Genomic DNA, 24,924 nt, shown 5'->3' with positions numbered 1-24,924 from the left:
ACAAATGCTGTTTATGAAAGAATCGATAGCATGGCTGTAGGATCCTAAGAACTAAAAACTGCTTTATCTAACTAAAAATTAGAAACCAAGGCAGAGTAAGAACAATGAAGTGCCCATTTATCAAGCACTCGCTATTACTCAAAACTCGTGCTGCTGTCAGCTAGACTTCGCTTCCATCATTTCTTACCTTTGTGGTTAAAGATCCCCTCCATCTCCATACTACTGCGAGAGTGAGCAATGCAGAGGGACCCACAGGGGACCAGGCCTTCTGCAGCTGGGGACCGATCTGTAGTTCGAACCAGACACCAGTCGGGTTTGTCATGAGGTCGCTCCAGGACCTCCACAGTCTGCCCACGGCGGATTGTCAGCTCATTACTATTGCAGGCGGTGAAATCATGTATTACCACCGTCAGCTCGCACCCACCAGACAACTGTGAGGGAAAACAAGAGCAAGAAGCCAGATGAACGCTCATTATCAAACCAACCGTCACGCACCATTACCTATTCAGGATTCCTGGCAGGGTTCGTATTTTGGATGAGATTGCAAGCTTCTGGGGCTTTCCACATCAAGAATAGAGCACTTCAAAATCAAGCAGTTATGATGCTTCTAGTACAGATTTTTAACTCTGCTTGTATCTGCTTATGTTCCAAACACACTGGTTGTGACAGGGTTGGGTGGAGAATTCAAGCAGTTTTTCTTGCTAGACTGCTCCTTACCCTCAAAGTTGAAGAAGCAGCCACTTAAAAATATGTCTTATGGCTGATAACTCACAGCAAAAAGCCAGGTATTAGTAAATGCAATCACTATGAGATTTATCATCTCGCAAACCCAAGGCAGAAAGAGGTCTGTTTCAAATGAACTTACTAACCCATTCCCATGCCATTTACAGTTCTTTCTCAGGTCACAAAATAACACAGTATAATCCATACATGAATACAAAAATCAGCATAAACTTCTTCACATAATATTCCCAAATACCTAACTACATGATACAACTTCCGCCTTCTTGCTGATTCCCCAATTAAACCACACAAACTTGATTTAGAAGCATGCAAGGGTTTCCCCACTACTTCCAAAACACTTCATTAGAACTTTTTTCCCTAAGGTTACATTTCCTCTTTGTTTCATCTGCTTTGATCAGAAATGAAAATTATTATATACACTTTGCAAAGTTCCCAAGATTGCTCAGTGCCAGAACACTCATCCAACTTAACTAAACAGCCTGGGAATGCCTTCTCCTTCCACGTAGCAACAGTGTTCCAGGCTACTTCAGACTTTAGTGTCTGAATACTTCCAGCTCATGGTGCTTTAGTGCCACATTCCCATTACAGCCCAGCTAGTATGGCTTCCTGCAGATTCAGTAGTTTAGATCAAGCTAGTCAACTCTCCAACTCAGGGAGGTAAATCCTGCAATGCTCAACTCAGACAAGGGAGGACAAACACTCTCTGAGAGTTACAGTCACAGCTAGTATAGAAGCATGTGCTCTACCCACAAACTGAATGATTCCTGCCATTTTATCGCTGCCTATTTACACTCAGGTTCTTAACTGCCTGCTGGCTACATCTCACAAGCTTTAGGAGAAGAAGATAAGTCTACATTGTTATTTATTAGTTTTCCTTACCGAAGTTTTCATTGCCTTGCACCAAAACATCAGATAGAATCTTTGCTAGGATAACACTATTTCTTATCAAGAAAGAATTTTAAAGCAGAGGGCAAAAAAAGGAAAAATCCAATAAACTAAAAGGCTAATTCCAACTTCCTTCCTAGTGGGTCCTGCAACAACAGCATATAACTCCTAGCAGACAGTTTAACTCCAGAGCTTTCCCATGGTCCATGATTACTAATCTCAATGGCTACCCTTACTTGCATCCACACACCCAGAAAAAAGTTTCCTTTGGGGGAATGCAGAGGCTAACAAGGATAAAAACAAAACAAAACCCGTATCCTTATACAACTATTGTTTAGAGATGGTAAATCAAGTTCCACCCATTTTGATCCAGGCTAGAAGTTAATCACGTTGTTACTACTACATCTCTTCAGATAGTCCCAACACTCAAATTATGACTGCTATATTTTCAAAGCATGCTACCTTCTCCCTCATTAAAAACTTCCTTTTTCTCTTCCCTCTCATTCTCCATATTGTGTGAGTTTTTAGCCCATGCAAAACTATGCCGAAGGGGAAAAAGTAAGAGCTTTCCCTTGTTTTCTGGTATTGATTTACGTTACAGCCTTCTTCAGACAAACTAAGAAACAATTGAAACCATCTGGATGGCTGATGGGGACTAAGAAAAAGCTGACAGAATATGACTTCAGAGACCAAATTTTTCCCAGGGCATTTCATATGCACCCCCCCCACCAGTGCAATCATCAAGACAGTAACAAGTAGACACTCTTCAGAAAATCCATCCAGACATTGTATTTTCTCCTAAATATCTACAAGAACATAGCTTTGGTTCTCTGCTTCCTGTTTGACCCTTTACTTCCCTGCGAATAGAAATATACTTTGTCTGCAGTGCAAAGGTCACGTGCTTTTGGCATTAGTATAGATGTTATTCCTTCTCCTTCCCTGAATTGGAAGGGAAAAAGTAAAAAAGAAAAAACAAAGATTTGCTCATTAGCTATGTTTTTTACAGTATTAAGCTAAAGGAAAAAGATTGCTTAAAAAAAAAAGATGATAGTAGCTATATCAGAAATTACTAAGTTACCCAAAAAAAGACACTGAGACTGTGCAGGAATTAGATGTCCTGGCTGATCAGTACTCCATTTAAACTCCTCATTCCATCACACTTGAGTAAGCAGTATACAAGACGTTTCCAAAGTGCTAGTATTAATTCTTCCCTGTTTTCAAAGACTTTAACATCATTCCATGCAATTTGACACATGACTTCTTTGCTGCTGTCTAGAACACCTATACAATGGGGTGTTCTACTCAGACTATGTTTAAAGTTAGCACCATGAAGAACAAACCCAAAAAACGTGTGTATCAATGTTACCCTCTCTTGGGATAGTGACCATTCTTCACCTCCCCAACTGTAATGGCCAGGAAACAGTGCTTCTCCCTTCGTTTCTTTGTTCATTTTCTTTCCTTAACATGCTTTCTGAAAGCAGTTTCCTCCTCTGCACTGATTAAATGCAGTTGGACAGCAAGGAGTGTCTGGGATTGTGTACATTGCTCAACAGCTGTTGTTGGACAGCTTTGGCAAGGCTCTCTAGGTTAGCTGGAGGGAAGAGAAAGAGGCACAGCAGAACCAGGAGACCGATTTGCACTGAAGAGAAAGGAGTTGCAAACCACCTAAATAAAAGTTTAGGCTGAACGAGGGCTTTATCCGTCATTCTCAACAAACTCTTTATGTAAACTGAATTAATCATGCATGATAAAAATAAGTGAGGCTATGTCTGAAACATGGAAACTGGAGAGACAGAGTCTAGATGAGAAACAAAAGCCAGACAGAAATAGAACAGCAGATTAAAAAAGGCGTAAGGTTTAATTAAACAGCTTATCATGGGACACAGTGTCTTGCTGTTGCTGAAATTAATGTTAACCATCTATGTTCATCTCGCTGGGGCTTTTTAATCACTGCTGATTGTAGAGAGGAAAAAAAATAAAAGACATAACCCATGACTTATATACACAGATTCTTAGTTCAGGTTTGCAGAAGTCAGAGATACCACATCATCACTACTGACTGACTTCTGCCAAATACAATGGCCTTTATATATTGCCTCACTTAAGGACTGCTTATTAAGTTTGCTACCGTGTGGTACTTTTACAGTAAGGAGAAGTAGGAGGAAAGAGAGCAGCTAATAAGCTTTCTTAATTATTTCAAGTGTGAAAGATCTGTATCTTTTTTTAAAATAGAACTTGGGTGTCTTTTCTCCCTCAGTGCAACTTCTTTCTCAGGGAATTTCTCTTTGACCAGACCCAGCTTGGCCTCTGATGCTGAGGAGAAGTGTATGCTCAGAAACAAGTTGTTTTTTGTTTTGTTTTGGTTTTTTAAAACTTAAGTAAAAAACTAGTTTGTCTTTATTTTTCTCCTGACAGGTGATTTTTCTGCATTTTCAGCTGGTAGAACTGGTTGCCTCCTGCTGCTTCAGTGATCTTTCTATGCCCAAGCTTTAAGAAGCATGTAAATGAAATACAAATTCACACAGAAAGCAGTAGAAAGTGTTATCAACTGGGCACAAAAGACAATTTGTTAAAATAAAATACTGCTCCACTGACCACACAGAGCAGCTGGCATGATTCCAGCTACTTAGGGTAACATCGTATGATGGCTCTACTTATAAAAGCCTATCATTTTCTCAGCTATCAAAATAGTTCGGATTATTTAACGTTTCTGCTTGCTCAGTTAACCAAGCACAAAGAGATCTATCAGACCTACACTGCTTTCTTCAGCTTCCTCATTTCATTTCCTATGCACTGGATCAAGTTCAAAAGAAGATGCTAAAACCAGATCAAGATCTGAAGCTAGGAAACAGCTGAAAGGTGAAACAAAAGGCCAAGTGTCATCTCTTATTTATTAGCCACCTAAAATGGCCTCTACAGAGCTAAGGAGCATGAATGGGAAGAACGCTCTAAACAGTGAAGGGCAAAATATTTACTGAGAAGGGTACAGTAAGAGCATTCATTTGGAAAACCACGGTACATCAATGGAGTATGAATCTCTTTCTCAATAAACTTACATTTTAGTTTGGGTTGTGTTATACCTTCTAATACTTCAGGATAGGTTGGTGCTACTGGTGTATTTAACTTGATTTGCAACATGGAGATACATCACAATATTAAAATGTAGGTGGAAAGGGATCTTAGAACATCTAGTCCACTCCTTTTTGTTCCTCCAGACCATGAGCAGTTGCAGCTGAATGAATTATAATTAACATTTATCCAAAGTTTTTGCATCATTTCCAATTATGGACATTCTCTAGCCTTCAAAACTAGGCTGCTCTAGAGCTTCACACTTCAATAGACACACAAAGAAAAGCCACTGCAATTAAAATGGAATCCTTTAATCTCATCTCATCCACTGAAAATATGTATAAAAGACTGCTCTGTAATTCTGTTTTTCTTGCAATTCAGGGCCTTAAGGTTCTTCCTTCTACTTTTTTACTTTATACTTATCAGCCTCAACTCTCTATCTCACCTTGTAAGTTATGTTTGGTAGATCTCTAATCAGACTTCCAGCTTTCCTGGAACTTCTCCACCAGCTCAGTAATTTAAGAAAATTCTGTATTCAAAACTGGATGTAGTGCCTAACATAAGCTTTACAGGTGCTCAGTAAAGAATGAGAACTTTCTGCCCATCACTATAGGGCTTCATATTTATATCAGACTGAAAATTATACACAGTTTCAAAGCCTTTCACCTTCTCAAAATCTGTTCAATAATCTCACAATTTACATTAGTAGTTAATCAATTTCACCTGTTCACTGTAGCTCAAATGAGTCCCTATTAAACTGCATGGTATTTTGCCAGTTCATTTCTCCCTTTACAAAGATGATTCCGAATACTAATTTCACCTTTCAATATAGTTTTCATACGACATGAAGCTGGAATGGATGTTAACTGTATAAGCGGTCTATCGGATCATAGAGGCAACAACCAAAACTTACAATTCCATTAAAAAAAAAAAAAAAACCAACCAAATAAACAGGGTGGAGAAGAACAAAAGCTAATTAGGAGTTATTTTCTGCTGTGAAAGCATTTCCGATTAAATCACAAAATGGGAAGAAAAAAGTTGATCTGTACAATATTACCACCTCCAAGGCTACAGAATTTTATTTTTTTCTAAGCAAATGTCTGAAGAGGACAGAAAATACATTTTGTTTTGGATATAAGATTTCACTCTTTGTATTCTTCTCCCTGTTTAATAAATAGTTCTTCCAACCAAAACTTTTTTTTAATATAGAGTAACTAGTTAGTAAATATGATTGGATAAAACAGAAAGGTTTTACCTGGTTAGCGATAAGTAACAGGTGTTTGATATTGTGTTTTCTTTTGCACAATAGTGGACATTGGAACACAAGAATGTTCAGCAACAGCTTAAATCATTCAGTGCTAAACATTTTTGTCACTTGCCTAATGCTACACTAGCTGATATTTTAAATGGTTCTAAGTGTGGAAAACCAGTTCAGCTTGAAATCTGCTCCAACAAACAAACCGCATCAATAGTACCTAAAAATCACTATAACTGTTTTGTTTAATCTCTGCAAGGCTTTCAAGCACACATTAAGCTTTTGGACTGAACAAACTATGGCAAATTTTAACTCCCAAAAAGACCACAGATAATGAATTCTCAATGTATGAAGTGAAAGACTACCTGAAGTTCAGCCCACATATCCTACTTATTTCATGGTCTTCTGCCTTCTGTTGTTCCTTAACATTTTTAAAAATTGTCTTCTTAATGTGTTTAACAAAAAAGCCCCACATACTAGAAAAACTAATCAAAGTTATTGTAATTCACACACTTAAAAATAATGCACAGACAGTAAAATTCTTCCTTGGACACATATAAGACATAGCACAAGTGATAGATAGCCCAGTGCCAGTATGACTTGTCAAAGAAAAGTCTAACAAGAATTTTACACGCTACTGTGAAAACTCAAATATACTTTAAAAACAAAACTAATCACACTAACCAACTTTAAAACTTAATTCGTCAGGAAAATATTTAAAAACATTCTCCCTTCTTTCTTCCTTCTATTTCTTTTCCTTTTAACTTATAAATCCTGTTGAACAGGTTGTTGGTAAGTCTCTTCCTCATGCCAGACTGGAAGATAATCCTGAAGACATTTCACTTTGCCAACTTTCTTAGTTATTCTTGTATCATGCCTGAGATACAGCTGTGAAGGGCCATAGGAGACAATCCATGCTATTTCCCTCTAAACAGCACACAATAAACAAGTAAGAAGAGGCAATGGTTGTGAATGATAGGGATGGATTCCACCATGTCAATTGGAATTGAAGCACAATCCAGCCAAATCTTTCACACAGCTTGACCTCTTAGTCAGCAGTTGGGGAAATAAGAGACAGCATGTCTTGGCTTTGAGAGTGTGATAGATCATCCCAAATCTACACTAGTCAGGGACTGTTCAGAGGAGTAAACTAAACAAATCTAAAAACACATTCAACTGTTTCTCAATACATAGATACTGTTATTGTAAATCACTAAACAGATAAGCAAGAGTCACTGAAAGACTTTTCTTGCTCACAGGAACAATTTTTCCAACAGATGTCTATGGAAGAAACAACCACCAAAACTACAGACTGACTTCGGTACAAATATACCAGGTCAGTACAGAAGACATTTTTGACAAATACAAGAGCAACTCTAAGCACTTACAGCCTCTTTTTTTTCTGTTGTCTTCTTTACAAGCGAATATTAAAACAAAGAATTTAAGTGACTTGCAAAAATATGGGAAACAAACTATCTTTCAGATGACTGTGAGAACTCTGAAAATATTTCTCTGTATCTGTGTAGTATAAGGAACTTATTAGAACCATTTTACTGATGAGGTAATAGGCCAAATATCTGAAAATGTGTTTTCAAGTCATTTACTAAGCAGCTTCTATCTTTTTGTTCACTCCCCTATTCAATTAGCTATCTCTACCTCCATGCAAGGTCTTAACACTTCTCATTTGCCAGAAATCTTTCAACTCCAAAGTAATAAGCACATGTTTCATACATGAATTTTTACTCTTCTGATGCCTATCATTCTTCTATCCATGAGAAGCTTTATCTGTGCTATCATTATGAGACAACCCATCCAGAATCTACAGACAAAGATGAAGGAAAGGAAGCACTAGTACTGGTATCATATGACTCTTGGACTGGTGGGTTACTCCTCTTTAATATGGTGATTTTCATTAGCTGTCAGGCAGAAAGTGAAAATTCTCTAATGCGTGAACACTGGATAGTATTTTTGCTTCACAAAAGTAAACACATGAAAACCACCAACCTCAAGTTCATCAAAAAATGGATGGTAGGCTTTCAGAGAGTCACAGAATCATAAAGGTTGGAAAAGACCTCCAAGATCTAGTCCAATTGTCCACCTACCAACAGTATTGCCCCACTGAACCACGTCTACTGAATATCAACATCTAAACTTGAGGAGGTGTTCAAGAAACAGCCTCAACCACATCCTGGGCAGCCTGTTCCAGCATCTGACCACTGTTTCAGAGAAGAAATTTTTCCTAATACCAACCTGAACCTCTCCTGGTGTAATCTGAGGCCATTCCCTCTAGTTCAATCACTTCAGAAAGGTTAAGGCAGATATTGTGAAAAATTCTATGCACAGCATTCAATTTTACGCAAAACATAACTTTACGTCAATGCTTTAGACAACTGCCAGAAGAAAGAGAAGAAACAGTTTCAGTATGGAATAAACCGAATTTCTTTTATGACCTACTGGATGCAGACAACACTCGTGCAAACCCACTACATTCCGTACATTTTGTTTATTGTATACAGCTATTTGGAAAAGATGGAATGCTTCCATACTGCCATTACTAATTTCAGATGCTAACTCACACTAAGGAATGAATCATTGGCTTTCACAACAGAGCAGCACCTGAGAAACTTACCTTATCGCTGTCAAGCGTGTTCTGTGAAGTTCGAGAGGCAATTGAAATAGTATCAGGTTGGCTGCTACCATCCCCCTGACTGTCCAGGTCCTCGCCATCTCTGCAAATAATTCATTTTTTTTCATTACAACACTAGCACTGAATTTTTGATGTGTTAGATCCTACTCTATACAAGGGGCACCTCAATATTGTGGCAAGCTAGACAAAATAACTGATGCACAGGTGAAGAATTCAACGCTTAATTCTTTTTTCTGCAGGCATTCTTTTGTTCAGTGACAACATCGCATTGAATTTAATACAACCAATCAGTCAGGACTACGGCATATAAGAAACAAATCCAAAGCTAGGAAGCAGACTGCTCAGCCACACATTTAAGCTCTGTCAAAGGATACCAAGGACCTGAGTATGAAAAACACACACACAGAATTGTGAAAATCTGAAATGTACAGTTATCTTGTACTGCTGTTTCAAATCCCTTCTGTAATGGCCAGACCTACACTAGTCAGGAACTGTTCAGAACAGAAATCTCAACACATGTAGCATTGCAGGAAATTAGAAATCAATTATATGACAAAACTGGACACAATTACTCTTGGTTTTGTCCAATTTACTGAAAGACATTAGAAATTCAATAGAGGAAATAGTGCTGTTGAAATGGCATACTCAGAGATCTCTGACTATTTAAAATATTAATTACCTTCTTCCTTTCTGTTTTGTTGTTGGTGCTGTTTTTGGGATGTGGATTGGCTCTTTCAATGCTCCTTTCAGATGAATGGTCCTTTCTTGTATCACTTCCCGGATGTGTTTAATCCAGTCCTGTTTATTCTCTATACTGGATGCCTTTGATATGTAAAAGAAACAAAAACACCAGAACGGACTGTTGTAGCTGAGAAAAATCCACACATATCATCAACGAATGAATACCAAATGAAAGGCTTAAAGAAAGATTATGTGAATCATTTTTGAAAACTTGAACAGAAAAATGGAAATTCAAGATAGTTGTCTTTATTTTGAACCATCAGCACTACTTTTGCTTGTCAACATTGCCAATATTGTTAAAAACTATTTTATTTAAGATTCAGATTCTTTTATAACTTAACGGCTCAAAAAGGCTGAAGCCTTGTATGCACCACATGATAGATAAGGTGAATTGACTTACTTCAGGAATTCCAGTAATACTATCCTGAATACTGTGGGGCTTTTTTATTCTTTGTTTTATTTTATTTTTTAAATTCATACCATGTACTAGGCCTAACGTAATATAATATCCTGCTATCATTGAAAATACAATTAACTTACATTGTGACACATACACTTCCACAACACTACTTATGCAGCATTCTTCCCATTTTTGAAATGCACAAGGAAGCAGAAAGTTTGTTTAGGGATTGCATTTCAATAACTGTCTGCAATATACCATCTGTATTTTGGAGATAATCCTAGAAAAGATTTGATATCCAGCTGCCCAATATGTAATAAGATTATTGAATCCAATTTAATTTCATTACCCTACAACTGAAATACTATTAAATATAAGCATTGGTGCAGATCTAAATAAACTATTATATGTAAACCCTTCTTTCTTTCAATTGTTATCTTCTGAACAAATTGGCTTCTAGTATACTGTAAACATTTAATAAAAGGGGAAATGAAAATATGATTTAGAGGTGCAAAAAAAATTGAAGCAGCAGTGAATAGCTAGGAAAAAGATCTTTTCCTTTTACAATCAAAAGTATTTAGGAAAAGAAACCAAATACACTTAAATCTTTTATCTAGTGTTTTCATGACATTTACTTCTATTATTCATGTGCTGCACTCTACCTTCAAAAATGAACCAAAAAAATCAATAAAACCACTGAAAAACTTGACATACCATAAAGATCATCTAAATACTCTGTACTTAAAGTAGAGAAGAGAATAGAACAGAAGAGAACAGGAACAATTTAAGGTGATTGTATGTAGAGCATCCTTGAAAACAAAATTCTTTTTACCATTCTATTGTGGGAAGATCACTTCAGATAGCAAAGCACGTTCTGTGAAATTATATTGTATTATTCAGTGATGTTAAATCCTATCTTCCTGCACTCATCAAGTGCTTGTACAGAAACTAATGTGAGTTTCTCTTTAGTCTGGAATTCGCTAGGAAAATGTATAAATTTGAGTGGTCCTTTTAAAGCGACATTATTGAGTAACCACCAAAATATATCTGAAAAAAAAAAGGGTTTATTTGTAGATGCATTAATTGGTAAATGGGAGGATAAAATTTTTACTCATCTCAACACAACTAAGAGATAAAATAGAAAAGTTTCAGTTGACACAGTCCTCAAACTATGTCAAATTAGCCATTAAAAATGAAACAGTAGGCTTCAGGTTATGCAACGGCCAAATGAAAAACGGTGTTAGTGATTACCCTAACTAGGCAAGGAATTCTACTGATGTCTGTAACTTCCCCAGATTCAGGATTTAAAGGTATTGCACACACTCCCATTCACAGGCAAGAACCTTTATAAAATTTGCAGGCTATATAAACTTATTAAAATCTTCCATACTATTTCTATTTCTCCATAAAAACGCGGGCCATAAAACAAACCATCACCAACAGCTACTCAGCTACTTGAGAGTAAAAGATATCACCTGCCCTGTCCTAGTGGATTTGAGCTCCAAAATTCAAGTCTGTGGATCAAAATATTTGTTCCTATTTCCAAATCAAGTTTGTTTAATTCTTCACTAGGTCAACACAGATTCCCTTCTGCTGTCAAGCCTCTTTAGTTAGATGTACATCACAGCCAATTCTATACAAAGGAAGATTATCTGTCAGCAGCTGTCCGTCTCAAAGTAGCAGAAATCATCACTTATTGCCTTCCTAAAAAGCAAGGACAACTACAAGACTGAGTATATCTATACACATTCACTAAGCATATAAGCTAAAATTACCTTTAGAACAATTTTGTTGTCTGAAGTCGGTGTTCTTCCAACCCACAGAGCAAACTTGCAGGGATCTCCTTCAACATGTTCTGTGACACCCAATTCAGAAGTCTGGAATTAAAAAAAAATGTGAGGACTCCATGGTAATTTTTTTTTTTTTGTCAGCAGACACAAAGGGATGCTAATATTCTCAATAGCTGAGCTCTGCTATTTAAAGAGAGTTTTAGAAGCTTCAGTCTAACTTCTGAGCTTCAGAGAGAATTCTTTATTCTGGGGTAGGTGGTGAGGCCTCTTCAAAAGCAATGACTGCAAGCTAAGCACTTTTCCAGTAAAGTAGCTATATACTATAATACTTATATTCTTAAATATTGATTTGCTTTTTTTACTTTTCTGACTTGACCAAAAAAAGAAGTATTATAACTCTAAATAAAATAAATAGAAATGCTTGGTTAAAGTTAAATGTTGTTATTTCTCTTTGCTAATTTTTATCAGGGACATTTATTAGTTATTGATTTTTTTGCTTTTCTTCTTCATAGCATTTTATTCTCCCTGAAATGGATTAAAAAAATAAAATGTCATTTCCCTGGGGACAACTACACTAACAACCAGTTTCTGGGAATGTTTGGATGTCAGAACTTTATAGTCAATTATCATTCAAAATGTTTTTGCTTTCCAACTAGAATAACAATCGTGAATTTGTTTCTATTTAAACAATCCATACAGACTCTGCTCCAAAATAAATAAATAAATAGATAGATAGATAGATAAATAACAAGTGAGAAATTCAGCTCAAACTACAAGAGTCCTCACTCCAAAAGACAGTTGCTAAACATTCTTACATAATTAGAAGCTGCATTTTTCCCTCATTTCCAAATGAACTGACATTACAACCTTGTGGGACTGACTTTGCAGCTCTGCCTCCTCTCCCATACAATGACTAGGCAGCTGATGCTACCTTCCAGTACCTGAAGTTTCTTTCGTATTCCAAGTTCTTCAGGGAACCAAAGGGAGACAAGATAACAAAAGCTGCTGCAGCTTTGATAGGTACTAACTACCTTGTATCAAGAAGGACAACAGGTGTTAGAAATGAAATAACTGAACATACAAAGCATAATAGAGAAAAAAGAGGTTTTTGAACCAACGTGCTTTACTAGTGTGGACATGGAAGTGGGAAAGGGAAAAGAAAGAGGGAGAAGCACTTGAAGTAGACAGAAAAGGCTTGTTACTTATGTCACCTAAACTTGGACATATAACCCAACAGATCAATAGAAGAATAAAGTCCTTTAGAGTGAGCAGTTAAGTAATTGTTCTTAATAGTCTATCATAAAAACTAGTTTTGTTCCCAACCAATGCAGAGCAAACTGATGGAGACTGTTGCTTGAGAAATTCAATTGATTGTTGCTAATTTTACAGAGTGTGAATACTGCTCTCATCCAATGTTATTCAATAAGATATGTGGATTACACTTGTAAAGCATACACATAATGAACGCAAGAGGGATTTTTTTTCCTATTTTTAAAGGGAATGCACATCATCTTTACATTCTTTCATTAGACCATAAGAGCTATCTCTTATTCTGTAAAAGAAAAAAAAAACCAAACAATTACCATGAGATAACTAGCCTCAGTAAACAAACTAGAATTTACTTCCATAGCAAATAGTTCTTGCATTTACAGACCAGTATGTGTAGAATGCCCACTGGAATAAAACTAGTGCTATTACTGTAACATGACTAGTAAATTAGTAACAGAAAAGCTTTCTGTAAATTCCTTCCACCCTTCTGCTTTCTATAGCACACCAATATTAATATAAAGCCTTCAGCAGCAGCTGCTTTTGGCCTATGCTCTTTTGTCCTCGAAAGCATGAGAAAACAGAAAAGTTTGAATATTCAGTTTACACAGCGTGCTACAATTGTTCCAGTTTGTCAGGCAAGTTTAAACGATCTGAACATAATCATAATCATCTCACCAGGTTTCTAAATATGGTTACTTGGTCTCCCATACTTACAAACAGTTTACTCTTGTAAATGTACTTGCTCCTTCCACTTGAGTCCTTGACTTCTTTACTAAAAACCAAGGACATCTCAAAAAGGAAAAGGTGCCTCTCTCTTCCCTTTCGAATTAGAGTTTTGGGGTCCCACACTTGGAAGGATTCTTGAAGGATGAGCTCTCCCTGAGATTCTATATTTTCATCAAAGCCTAAAAACCCAGGGAGAAGAAAATATCAGCACGAAAAGTTGATAATATGAGAAGTTTAAAAAGCACAGCTACTGTTCATTAAGCAATTAATTTATTTTTCCAAATACAGCTAGAATTCCAAGAAAGCAATGCTAAAAAAAAAAAAAAAAAAAAAAAGTCCCAACACTGTAATAAACTAAAAGAAACTGTAGCTCAAGCCTATGCCTAAATTCAGAAATCTAACTGTTAAGAAGTTTATCAACTATTCTGGCAGCATTTCGCTGGCAAATGGAAGCCCTGTTGGCTTCCCAAACTTCCCCTGCAAAGAAAATTATTTTTCTTGCGAGGTTTTTGCTACTGTAAAAAGTGAGCAGCTTGCAAAGACACAACAGATAACATTCTGACAAAATGGCTCCTAAATGCCATCTCTTTTGCTGATACAGCTTCCCTATTGTGCATGCAACAAGCATGCAAACATATTCCAATAGAGAATGAAAAAAGATGGCAGCCTGGAGCTGTTGCCACGTAGATCTGCCACCTGCCTGTCACTGATCCACTCTGCAATAAAGAAATAGGAGCTGGATTATTTATCTTTACACGTAACAAAGATGAAGGTTGAGAATACGAATGAATTCTAGCAACAGTGTTCTCCCAGGTTAATACGGAGTTTTAGAGCTGCAGGGTGACAGAATTTAGTCTTCCATACTCTTCTGAGCAGTATAAAACTGCATTTTGAAGAGATACTGCTTGCCAATAGTCTCAACAGAAAAAACATCCTTCTCAAGAGAACAACAGTTCTTACAGTTCTAAAGAGGGAAAAGTCCGGAGAGCATCAGATGTAAGTTGCTTCAGCATGTTCATTCAAAAGCCTCCAGAGACACAAAGAGGAAATGTGCTCACTCACTGTATTTGTTTAACATGGAATGACTCAACTATACACGCATGATTTATTATAAAACCAACTTATGTAAAAGATTAGGATATTCTCCAGAGTCACATTCCCTGCGTTAGAAGATCATTACCAACGCTGGTCAGCATTTCTACTAACATCATCTCCTGAACAAAGCATTTAGAATGGATCCTTAAGATTGACCTATATTGCTGTTGTTTAAAATCAGGAAAGAGTGATGACCTAGAGCATTCCCATGACCAAGAACCTGTCAAACCAAGGTACGTTTTACACTAACTTGCATGGTACTGCAAATTCTATGACAAGCTCTAAGAAGGCACAGAGAAAGAAAAGCAATTTTGACTGAAAGCACAGTAAGTTTTTATTCTGCAATGGCAGGCTAGAGTTGCTCTGCTTTTAACTTTAAAGAAATCTACTTTGCAAAAAAATACCCAGTTTTATTATTAAATGTATGATGGTACCGTCATACATGATAATGTGCCAACAGCAAAATGGATTTTGGCAGAAAGTTGCTCTCAGCACATAGAAGCAATTACTTCCAATATCAACTGTCTGCCACGAACATGATTATGCTGTACTGGCTAAGACTCATACTAAATTGGCTTACACTGACTTTTTACTGCCAGAAAATACATTTCACTTCAACCAGAAGTCTGTTAAGAAACAGGCAGCAAACAGATGTGAAAAGTACAAATTTCTTGGAGGCCATTATTTGATACATAAATCAGAAAAATCAACTCTAATACACTTATGTTCCTCTTATAAAGAAGTTAAGGACACTGCTTGGAAAATTTAGCCGAAGTTAAATCCGACCATTAATTTAGTAGGCTGGTAGAAAACTTTTATTACTCTACATATTTTTCAATTCTGCAGTGGCAGAGATGTTGAGTAGGATGAAAGAACATTTTTAAAAAACTAGCAACCTCTATCCATTGTCCAACAATTTATTTTCTTCAGTAAGTCTGCATTTTATTTACCTCCAAATAAAAGGCATATAAAATACAAACACAGAGACGAAAAGTCTTCATGTTCTTCAGATTTCCTCGATATACAGTAACATAAAAAGTTATTATACATGATTGAGTTAGAAGACTTTAATCCTACCTTCCAACATACTGAGGTGCATGGCATCATTGGCTCGCTTTGGCACACTAAGCATCACCTCCAGGCCATCCTTAATCTCACCTTTACCTTCTTCACAGCACGTGAGCAACTCCTGCAAAAGATAAGCAGACATGAGCATCCTCTCTCTATATTAGTACAACAATGCTACTTCTAACATGCAAAGAACCATTGTGGAATGTAAAATCTATTTTAAACTTATTCCTCCAATGACGCGATAGCATATTTTGTACTTATCAGTATCTGTTCTTTGTAGAGCAACCTAAACTGCTGCCTAAACACCTCTAATTTAAATAATTTGATTAATAACAAATCTTTAGAAAACACATTAAGGACTTTTTTTTCCTGTAAGCACAGATGCAGCTATTGGATGTAGCACTATGTCGAGATCCAGAACTGTACAGGTCCCAACTCATGAAGCTGGTGGAAAATGGGACAGAATAAATGTATCTGTATGTAACCTTCACTTCATTGCACCAAATACCTGATCTGTATTACTGCTAATTAAAGGATTTACTTTGTTTCATTTCCAGTATTCAGTGATGTACTCTACTCTGTCTTCAAACAGCTGAAAGCCTCTTAGAGACAAAAAAAGTTTGTATACAAACAACTATTAAATGAGGGACAGAAGTTAGAGAAGAGAATGTGCTGAAATGTTGCAATGGAATTTAAGGCAATGCAGTTCAGTGCTCATTCATGATACAAGACCTGATATTCAAATTTCCTCACATTCTTCAAGTTTTTGAATGGTATCAAGATAAAATGTAGCTTGCATGACTAAAAGAATGCATTATTTTCTTCTGCTATTCTTAATTCATTCAAGTTTAAATTCCTTCTTAATGAGAAAGCCAAGTGATTCCTACTGTCATCATAATTGCCTATTTCTATTTAACTACCAATATCATCCATCACTGCAGCAAAACAGAACAATGCTGCGCTTAAGTTTTGGATGACAAAATAGCAGAGAAGTACAACTGAATGTCCTCTTCAAGAGGCAGAAGATTGGTAGCTTCAATATTATGTGGACATATAAACAGAACTTCTGAAACTGGAAATGTTCTGCCATCATTCAGGATTTGGGCTCTTCATCCTTTCATGTTTCACACCTCTTATCTTGTAGAAGAAAAGAAAATCCAGCATTCATCAAATTTATATCCATTTTACTACGCAGAAAAGCCATCTGGCTCTGAAAAGACTGGTGAAATCAATCTATCCTGTCCCTTCAATACTGCATCACCTAAGACATATTTAGATTCAACAGCTGTTGAAATCAGTCCCCAAAACTTCTAAAACATGACAGCCTATCTCTATAAGTTCTAACTTAATCAAGCTGCATCTTTTTTTGCAAGGGGAGAACAGACAATAGTTTCAACTAAAATAGTAGATCCATTTCCAACTTGACATCACTGGGAACATTAGAAGTAACAAATGTTGTGCAAGCATTTGATACACATACATACCAGTATTTTACAGTAGTTTGTACCATAAACACAGCTAATGGTTTGTAGAAAATTTGTTTCAGAAACCATTAAAAAAAATACACCTGTTTATGCAGCTATTAATTACTTGTTTGCTCCAGAAATGCCGAAGATATTTTCTAAGTATACATTAACAGAGAGTTATCTTTTTGATTTACAGAAATCTGGACCAGAAGTTTCTTACTTATGCTTTCTTTCATTTTCAGTGTTTTTAGAAGTATGCCTGCTCAGGATGTTGTAGCCTCAGAGTGAAGAGTAAAAAAGCCTTTCTGATTTCAGAAAGAGCTTTGCTTGGTTACGAGCAGCAGAAACTCAGAAAGAAGTTTGAATTAGTACTGACCTTTAAAAGAAGCTGATATTTTGTTATCCTCTGGACAGGTTTGATAAGGTAAGAAGAGATAGAGTTGGCCAGTCCATGTCGCTGTTGTATCTCCTACACAAAAAGCAAGCATTTGAGGACTTGTGAGTACCCACAAGCAGATTCAAGCCTGTTCTGAAGGCTATGTGGCAGACATCAGCCAACATTTCTATTTTAGCAAGAAGTAAGTAAATAAATAAATAAATGACAAGATGACAATACATTCCAGCCACAGCAAGTGATCTGACTGTGCATTTGCCTGCTCACTTTGTATAAACACATCCAAGGGTATACCTGTAAAATGTTTCAACAGACCTAAATTCAAATAGCAGTGATGAGAGACATTGAACAAGTGGCAACAATTTTATTAAGTAAGATCTATAATTCTTGTTACTTTACCTTCAGGAGAGAAAAGAAAAAAAAAAACAAAAACAACTCAGTGTTCCAGGGAAAAGTGAGAACTATTGCATACATGCTGAGGAATAAGGTTCTTGGCATCATCTGCTAAATCAGCTGATAGTTACAGAGTGTATTTCCCCAAGAGCTGTTACAGAGCCACAAGGGGGAGCAAGAAGTAACATTTTCTAACCAAAGGAAAGAGGTTACACAAGAGACTGGAAAGAAAGCGGAGCCACTTAAAAGCAAACAAACAAGTCATCCAATAAGCTAAAGGAGGAAAATATAATCACGTCAAAATTACAGATTTTGAAGAATTACAGATTTCAAATACCAATCATGGTTGAATTCCAAGGCCAGCATTTGCCATTTATTACAGTAGTGTATGCATTTTAACCACACCATTTCAAACAGCAGGTTGATGTACCGTAGCTATATGCTTTTTAACCATGATTACAGTATCAGAAATTCTCAAGATGGGAATTTCAATGCAACTCCTTGAATTTACCTGTATACAGTCAGGCCTTCACTTTTCTATTCTACCTGTATTAGAGAATTGAGAGCCCTGGATACAATAGTAAAATACAGGGATCAAAGGAGATTGCATCAAAAATGGTAGCAAGAATAAATTTCTAATACAAATTAATCAGAGCCCCTTATTGATTCTTAAAGTAGCATTTACTAAGTTTTTTCTTTGAAATGTTTTGGTCATATCTGCCTGTTTTCATGTAGCCCATCGGTTCTTGTACAGTGACTGAAAACTTGAGAGGCTTCACAGAAGGACTTTACCTTTAGAATTTCTATCACCCTAGTGATAGACTTGAAATTAACAGAAAGAACTTCAGTGATATTATTACTCAAATGTCCCCCACTCCGCTTTTATAAACAATACTAAAAAAATGTTGCTGTCACTACTAGTAGCTCAGCACAGGAAAGGTGGAAACAAAATGAATAGAGAGCAACTTAGTTGAATCACCTATAGATGTACTTTCAACCATACCAACACATCCTTCAAAGCAGCCAAAATTATCTAAAAGCTCTAACAGCTGCTACATTTTGGTCTTCTCTTAAGTGGAATGTTACATGTAGACCAAATAACTTTGGGGATTGAAAGAGCAATGGTTGGCAGCTACAAACAGTGCAAGTCAACTGAATTACCACTGCAATCAATTACAAGTTAAAGCTGCCCCAAGAAATGTAACAAAGACTGTCATTTTTATTTTGTACAATGCAACCTAAGCAAATTAAAATGCTAAGATTTACAGAATGTGCTTGAGAAACTGGAGATTTATGTTTTGGCTGCTGCTGCCCAAACCTGCTTACACTTCTGAACTGTTGTGATATAACAGTGACTTCTAACACTGATTTGACTGATTTAAGAGACCAATTGAGGAATATAAATTAATGGAGTAAGGGATAAAATTGACTTTCTTAAGTTGACAGTAAATTGCATTATTAGGAACAGGAAGCTTGCATATTCTTAAGAAATAAGGCACTTGACATAAATAAATATAGGTACATTATTCAAAATAGGAAGACATATTTTTAAGATGGACATAAAGTACTTACATCAAAGTATGCTCCTGCATGTTCTAATATTAGCTGGGTAGAATCTGGCTTATTTTTGCAGTAAGTAACATACATTTGGAACTTGTCTGCCTGCAGATCAAAATGAAAATTTATACAGGTTATCACAGAGCATAACTTCTGTCTCAAAAACATTTTCTACAGTTGTCAAAGAACGTATCTTCTGTCTCAAGAAACTAAGTGACATAGAATTATTTTTCAAGTCTGGCAGCACAATAAAATGTATCAGAAAAATGAGACTGAAAGCAACAGTAACGTATGTGAACATAGCTAATAAAAAGATACTGAACTAAACAAAAACCCACATGCAGGTTTAGGCAACCCATGTAAACTTTCAGAGCAGCAAAGCATGGGCATTGGAGAACCATACCATAATTATTTTTCAGTTAAAGATATACAAAATTTTACTCAAATTTCAAAGAATAGTTACTTTTACAGAGACTCAAGATACAAAGATATTTGAGATCTATTATCCACCCGTCCCTTCATCCTATCTCCATTATTATTTCTAAATGCAACTCTGAGTACATTACCCATGTCACAAAGCAATGTCCAACATCTTCTGGTAACTGTTCATATTTTTCAAGCTCCTTGAGGAATATACTATGGGTAGAGAAAAAAAAAATACAGTGTAAGGCAAATGAAATATTTTCATTAGAGTAACTGATATTGATCTATCGTCTGTGAATGAAGACAGAAAACTTACTCTAATTCATACTAACAGCATGAGCCAACACAGGAAGAAAGGAACAGGTGACAAACGTGCAATATAAGAACTAATATAAAGCAATTCAATACAAGTTCTGATGCAAAGATCAGAAATTGCTTCAGCACATACTTGCAGTACACAAAATTGAACGTAGTTCCCCATCTAGAAGGTTTCCTACTTTCTGAGTTTCAGGAAAAGTTTAGTCTTCATGTCAAGAGAAATAAAAGGTTGAATTATTTTTGAATGCTCACATTAACTAAAGATACTGATGTTTGTGCAATATCTGTATTTTGTTGAGTTTAGTGATTTCCATCTCTTTGTGACAACTGAAAAACCTACAGCAGTATTTTAATGCACCCTAATAATTTCTTAAAAGCTCAAAGATGTCTGAGACTGAAAAAGAGAGTTTCTAATGGTGTATGTCAAGCTGCAAAAAGGAACAAATGAAACAATTTAGCCATGTGAGGAGAAATCTTTCAGATTTTTGATGGCAAAGAGTCCATTATTCATACGCACAATATTTTCATTAGGAAATCCCTTAGGTCATCATGTGGATTTACTAGTGAAATGGAAATGAGAGATAAGTCACTCACTTATTGTGGAACTCATAGATTTCCTGCATGTTTCCAAAGATAATATGTTCTTTGTTTACAATACCAGGTGGGATCTCTTCAACTCCACTTGTCATTTCCCACAGATACGTCTGCCCAGAACAAAAAAGATGCATGAAAGGTCATTAGAATGCTGAACAGAAGCACTCAGGTATCTGTAAGCATGCATTCACAGAGAGAAATTGGCGAAGATCATGCAGCAGCATCAAAACCAGTTGTGACACTGTCTGTTGTGTCACACAGACCTTGCGATTTTGACAGGAAAACTTAAGTTCTAAAACTGACAATTTAATACAGTCCTTGAAACTCCATCATTTAAGATGCATAGTGCTCTTGACAACCTCTAGTGCTTCAGGATATTGCTTATCAAGGTCATGTCTCCAGTCTAGAAGTTCATGTTGTGTGTAACAGCTAACACTGATCATTACTAGCTTGAGCATAACAATCACTGGGCACCTTTCCAAGGAATCTCCCTGAATTTCTATTCAAAAAGTCAGTGAGTAGCAGAACATGTGATACACATAATAAGAGAATTAACACAAGCTGTCCTCACTTGCAAGCAAAGCACATAAATTAAACCACTCCCTTTTCTCTCCTCTCAAAAAAAAAAAAAAAAAAAAAAAAAAAACAAACAGTATTGACAGAAGCAAAACATATAGAATAAATTCTGAAGTGGCTATTATGAAGTTCATAATAGCTGAAAAAAATAGTTAATTGGGTCTTATGACAACAAACTAAACATTTGTTTTTAAAAATCAGAAAGAAGTAGAAAGCAACAGATTGAATCTTGTCTTCAAAGATCATTGAAAAAGACAACTTACATCCATGCATTCTCGGAGGTCTCTTACGTAAGCCTTTTCTGTCTGAATCAGCTCAGCCATAATAAACCTTAGGTGACAACAGAAAGACTAATCAAATCTCAATCTGTATAATTGTTTTGAATACATAATAACCAGAATACACATTTCTCATCAGCTTTTGCTTTTTCCACTGCTCTAAGAAAGTCTGAGAACTGAAACGCTATGAGAAAAAAGACATGAAGGAAACATGAGAGATAGCACTCTTGCATTAGTAACCAGTGCAAAAAGAAATGGGGAAAAAGATGGAAGTTTTCTCAGATGCTTATCCTCTTTCCTCTCCTTACACATTTATTTCACATTATTTCTAAAAAAGAAAAAAAGCAGGTTAACACAAGTCTAGGATGGCTTTGAAAGTCTGAGATTCAGACATGCTAGAATTTCATATAAGAATGAGCATGTGAATGAAAAGCACTAGGAGCTACTGAATAGTATTACTTTCTTTTTCTTTTTATCCAATTTCTAAGCTTCCAGACAAGCCATGACAGTTGCTTCATTATCAGGATTGATTTATGCACTCTCAGTTATTAAAAATAAATAAATTCATTACTCTTTCCTGCGGGCAGATTTTCGTTTTTCTTCATTAAGCTCATGAGCAGCATCACGCAATTTCACTTCTGACCCAGGGACACTGGCTGGGATTATATCCAGCTGCAAGCTTTTGCTCTTCATGAAAGAAAGGAAGAATTGGTTAAGGAAGGAGACAGGAGAAAACTACAGATAAATCAAAAGGAAGCAAATATATATATTTTTTGTATGTGTCAGTCATCACACTCCAATTTCACTTACCGATTTATTGGAATCAGAGGAAATACCCAGAGCTTTCTCTAAAGAGGTCCTGTATTTCTCCATGCGCAGAGAAAAGTCTCTGTACCTTTTATCCACTGCCGTGACACATTTTTTAATCTCTGTTGCATGAGCATGCCCTTTTTCACAAAAGCCATCAGCCAGCTGTATCAACAACTTCACCCTCTCTTTGGTTTGCTATGAAAACAGGAAAATATCAGTTACTAACTCTACCTGTCATGAAGGGGATCATTTTGCTTAACCTGCTACCAAGTACAGGTGGAGAAGTCATGGAAGGAGCAAGCTTCTACCTCTTGCTCCTTTAAATAAATACCCTTTTCTTTAAAGAAATGTCACAGAATCTCTTTGAATCTCTTTAGTGGAGCCCAGTGAAAGGACAGGGGGAAATGGGCACAAGCCGGAAGACAGGATGTTCCATATGAACACAAGGAAAAACTTTACTGCAAGGGTGGCAGAGCACACCAACAGGCTGCCCAGAGAAGGGTTGTAAAGTCTCCTCTGGAGACACTCAGAGCCCACTTGGATGCTTTCCTGTGTAACCTACCTAAAACAACTCTTGCTTTAGCAGGGGCTGGATTATATGATCTCCAAAGGTCCCTTCTAACCTCTATGACTCTGTAACACAGGTTTTCTTGGGTTTTACACGACTAGAAGTAAAAACATGCTCCATATCTAATCCAGAGACTAAACTCTCCTGGGCAAGCTTTTCAGAACGTGGTCATTTTCCTTGCACTAATACAAATAATTTTGATCCCATCAAAGGTATTTTGCTCATTACACCGAAGCACTAACATTGGGCCTGACTCACAAAGTCTCAGGAGTCTTCCCCCCCTTATACATGGACTTAACAAAAATCATATCTGTCACAGCATTTCAGTTATGTATTTTGCACTTAAATGGATTAAGAATATATTCTCTAATAAGCCTCCAGAAACACAGAAGATTGTCACTCTGCGATAACTCGAAGCCATACAGTAAATTGCAGACTTTAATGAAAAGACTAATCTAAGGAGTAATTACTTTTATATTTTTCTATTATTTTTTAATTAAATGTCAGATGAATAATTTGTCTTCTTGTATTTTATACCCTAAATGATCACGGAGCAATCAGCAAACATGAGGATGTAAAAATAAAAACCATAGACCTTCAAGGTTTCTGGTTGTTTTTTTTGTTTGTTTGTTTTGTTTCAACCATTTTTAAAATCAATTCTGTCACAAGAAATCAACTGCACATCAGGCTGATGAAGCTGAAGCAACGCAGTGATTATCTTCTGATTCTCTTTTGTTATATTATTTTCTAAGTAGAAATACAGAGATAAAACCAACACAAGAAAACAAAGCTTAACAGACATCCTTACTGTCTTGCTTGTTTGTTTTTTTAATGGTATTGAATTTTATTTATCTCACCTTTGCTGTGATCTGAAATTCTTCATGTTCTTTTAACAGCTCTTGAGTATGTTGGATACTGGAACCAGTGGAAGTATGTGTGGATAAATAAAACTCCCCATTGTCATGAATCCATTCCAGAGCCTAAAATAAATATCAAGAATAAAAGAAGAATAAGAATGAAGGCAACATATTTTTGCCAATAGATACCAACTGTAATAAGCTTTTCATGAACAGAAGTTGGTGACAGTTAAATTTTATTCTATTCCACTTGTGGCATTTGTGATTTCACTCGTATACTCCAAAAGTGAGGAAAAACCACTTTTTAATTGCAACACAGGCCTGCTGAACTTCAACATAAATATGTATTTTCCAACCTTAAAAATTATTACATTAGACTGACAAATGTATATGCTAAACTTCCCCTGCACTTGAGATTTAATAATCACTTCACTCTTCACTCTTAAGTTGATATATATTCCAGTGTCACAAGGTATGGTATGTAGTTACATGCACTCATACAAGTTAAATGTAAAGCAAAGGAAGAATGGTGACATTCATCAGTTAAACTAACGTACGTACATTGGTAAAAGTCAGTAGTATTTTGTTACTGAAACCAAATTACTAAATAACCCCATACTAAAATTATTTCCCTTCCACATCCTAGCACCTTACTTTCTTACTATTACAAATCATGCTGCCTCATGTTATGGTCCGTGTTCTGCCCACATTAATAAGCACTGTCCTTTAAAACATACTGGTTGTGATGAACTTTACTGTCCATCTACTAGGAAAAAAATAGAGTCCTTGCAAACTGCTGCTTAACACAAAAATCAAATCTGTGACTGAAGACTTGCATTGCCAAGTTGTTTTCAGCTCTTAATACAGCCAGCTTTAGCAGCATTCATAAGGACATGAACTTAATAGCTTCTTGGTTCTGACAAGGCCAGTATTAAATGTTGAAAGAGTTCAAAACGGTTTGGTTAGATTACTGAATGTGAATGTCTGAATTTTAAAGA

General features: G+C 36.2%; 1 protein-coding gene across 4 annotated transcripts in view; it reads right to left on the bottom strand.

Moving 5' to 3' along the window:
- Positions 1-24,924, bottom strand: part of TRIO (trio Rho guanine nucleotide exchange factor) — a 224,023-nt gene that overhangs the window by 63,306 nt on the left and 135,793 nt on the right. For all 4 annotated transcript variants that reach the window (XM_042808742.1, XM_042808744.1, XM_042808745.1 and 1 more), the window contains 14 exons: positions 23,927-24,049; positions 22,502-22,696; positions 22,263-22,378; positions 21,677-21,743; positions 20,838-20,947; positions 20,069-20,138; positions 19,518-19,607; positions 17,535-17,627; positions 15,699-15,810; positions 13,515-13,705; positions 11,517-11,618; positions 9,280-9,422; positions 8,583-8,682; positions 188-431 (listed from right to left, as the gene is read on the bottom strand). In XM_042808742.1, coding sequence (XP_042664676.1) covers positions 188-431; positions 8,583-8,682; positions 9,280-9,422; positions 11,517-11,618; positions 13,515-13,705; positions 15,699-15,810; positions 17,535-17,627; positions 19,518-19,607; positions 20,069-20,138; positions 20,838-20,947; positions 21,677-21,743; positions 22,263-22,378; positions 22,502-22,696; positions 23,927-24,049 — 1,756 coding nt within the window. The remainder of the gene's footprint in view (positions 1-187; positions 432-8,582; positions 8,683-9,279; positions 9,423-11,516; positions 11,619-13,514; positions 13,706-15,698; positions 15,811-17,534; positions 17,628-19,517; positions 19,608-20,068; positions 20,139-20,837; positions 20,948-21,676; positions 21,744-22,262; positions 22,379-22,501; positions 22,697-23,926; positions 24,050-24,924) is intronic.

The sequence above is a fragment of the Centrocercus urophasianus genome, unplaced genomic scaffold (assembly GCF_019232065.1).
Source record: "Centrocercus urophasianus isolate 14NV4802_14NV808 unplaced genomic scaffold, USGS_Curo_1.0 seq_11, whole genome shotgun sequence".
NCBI lineage: Eukaryota > Metazoa > Chordata > Aves > Galliformes > Phasianidae > Centrocercus > Centrocercus urophasianus.
This window is presented reverse-complemented; position numbering and strand designations above follow the sequence as displayed.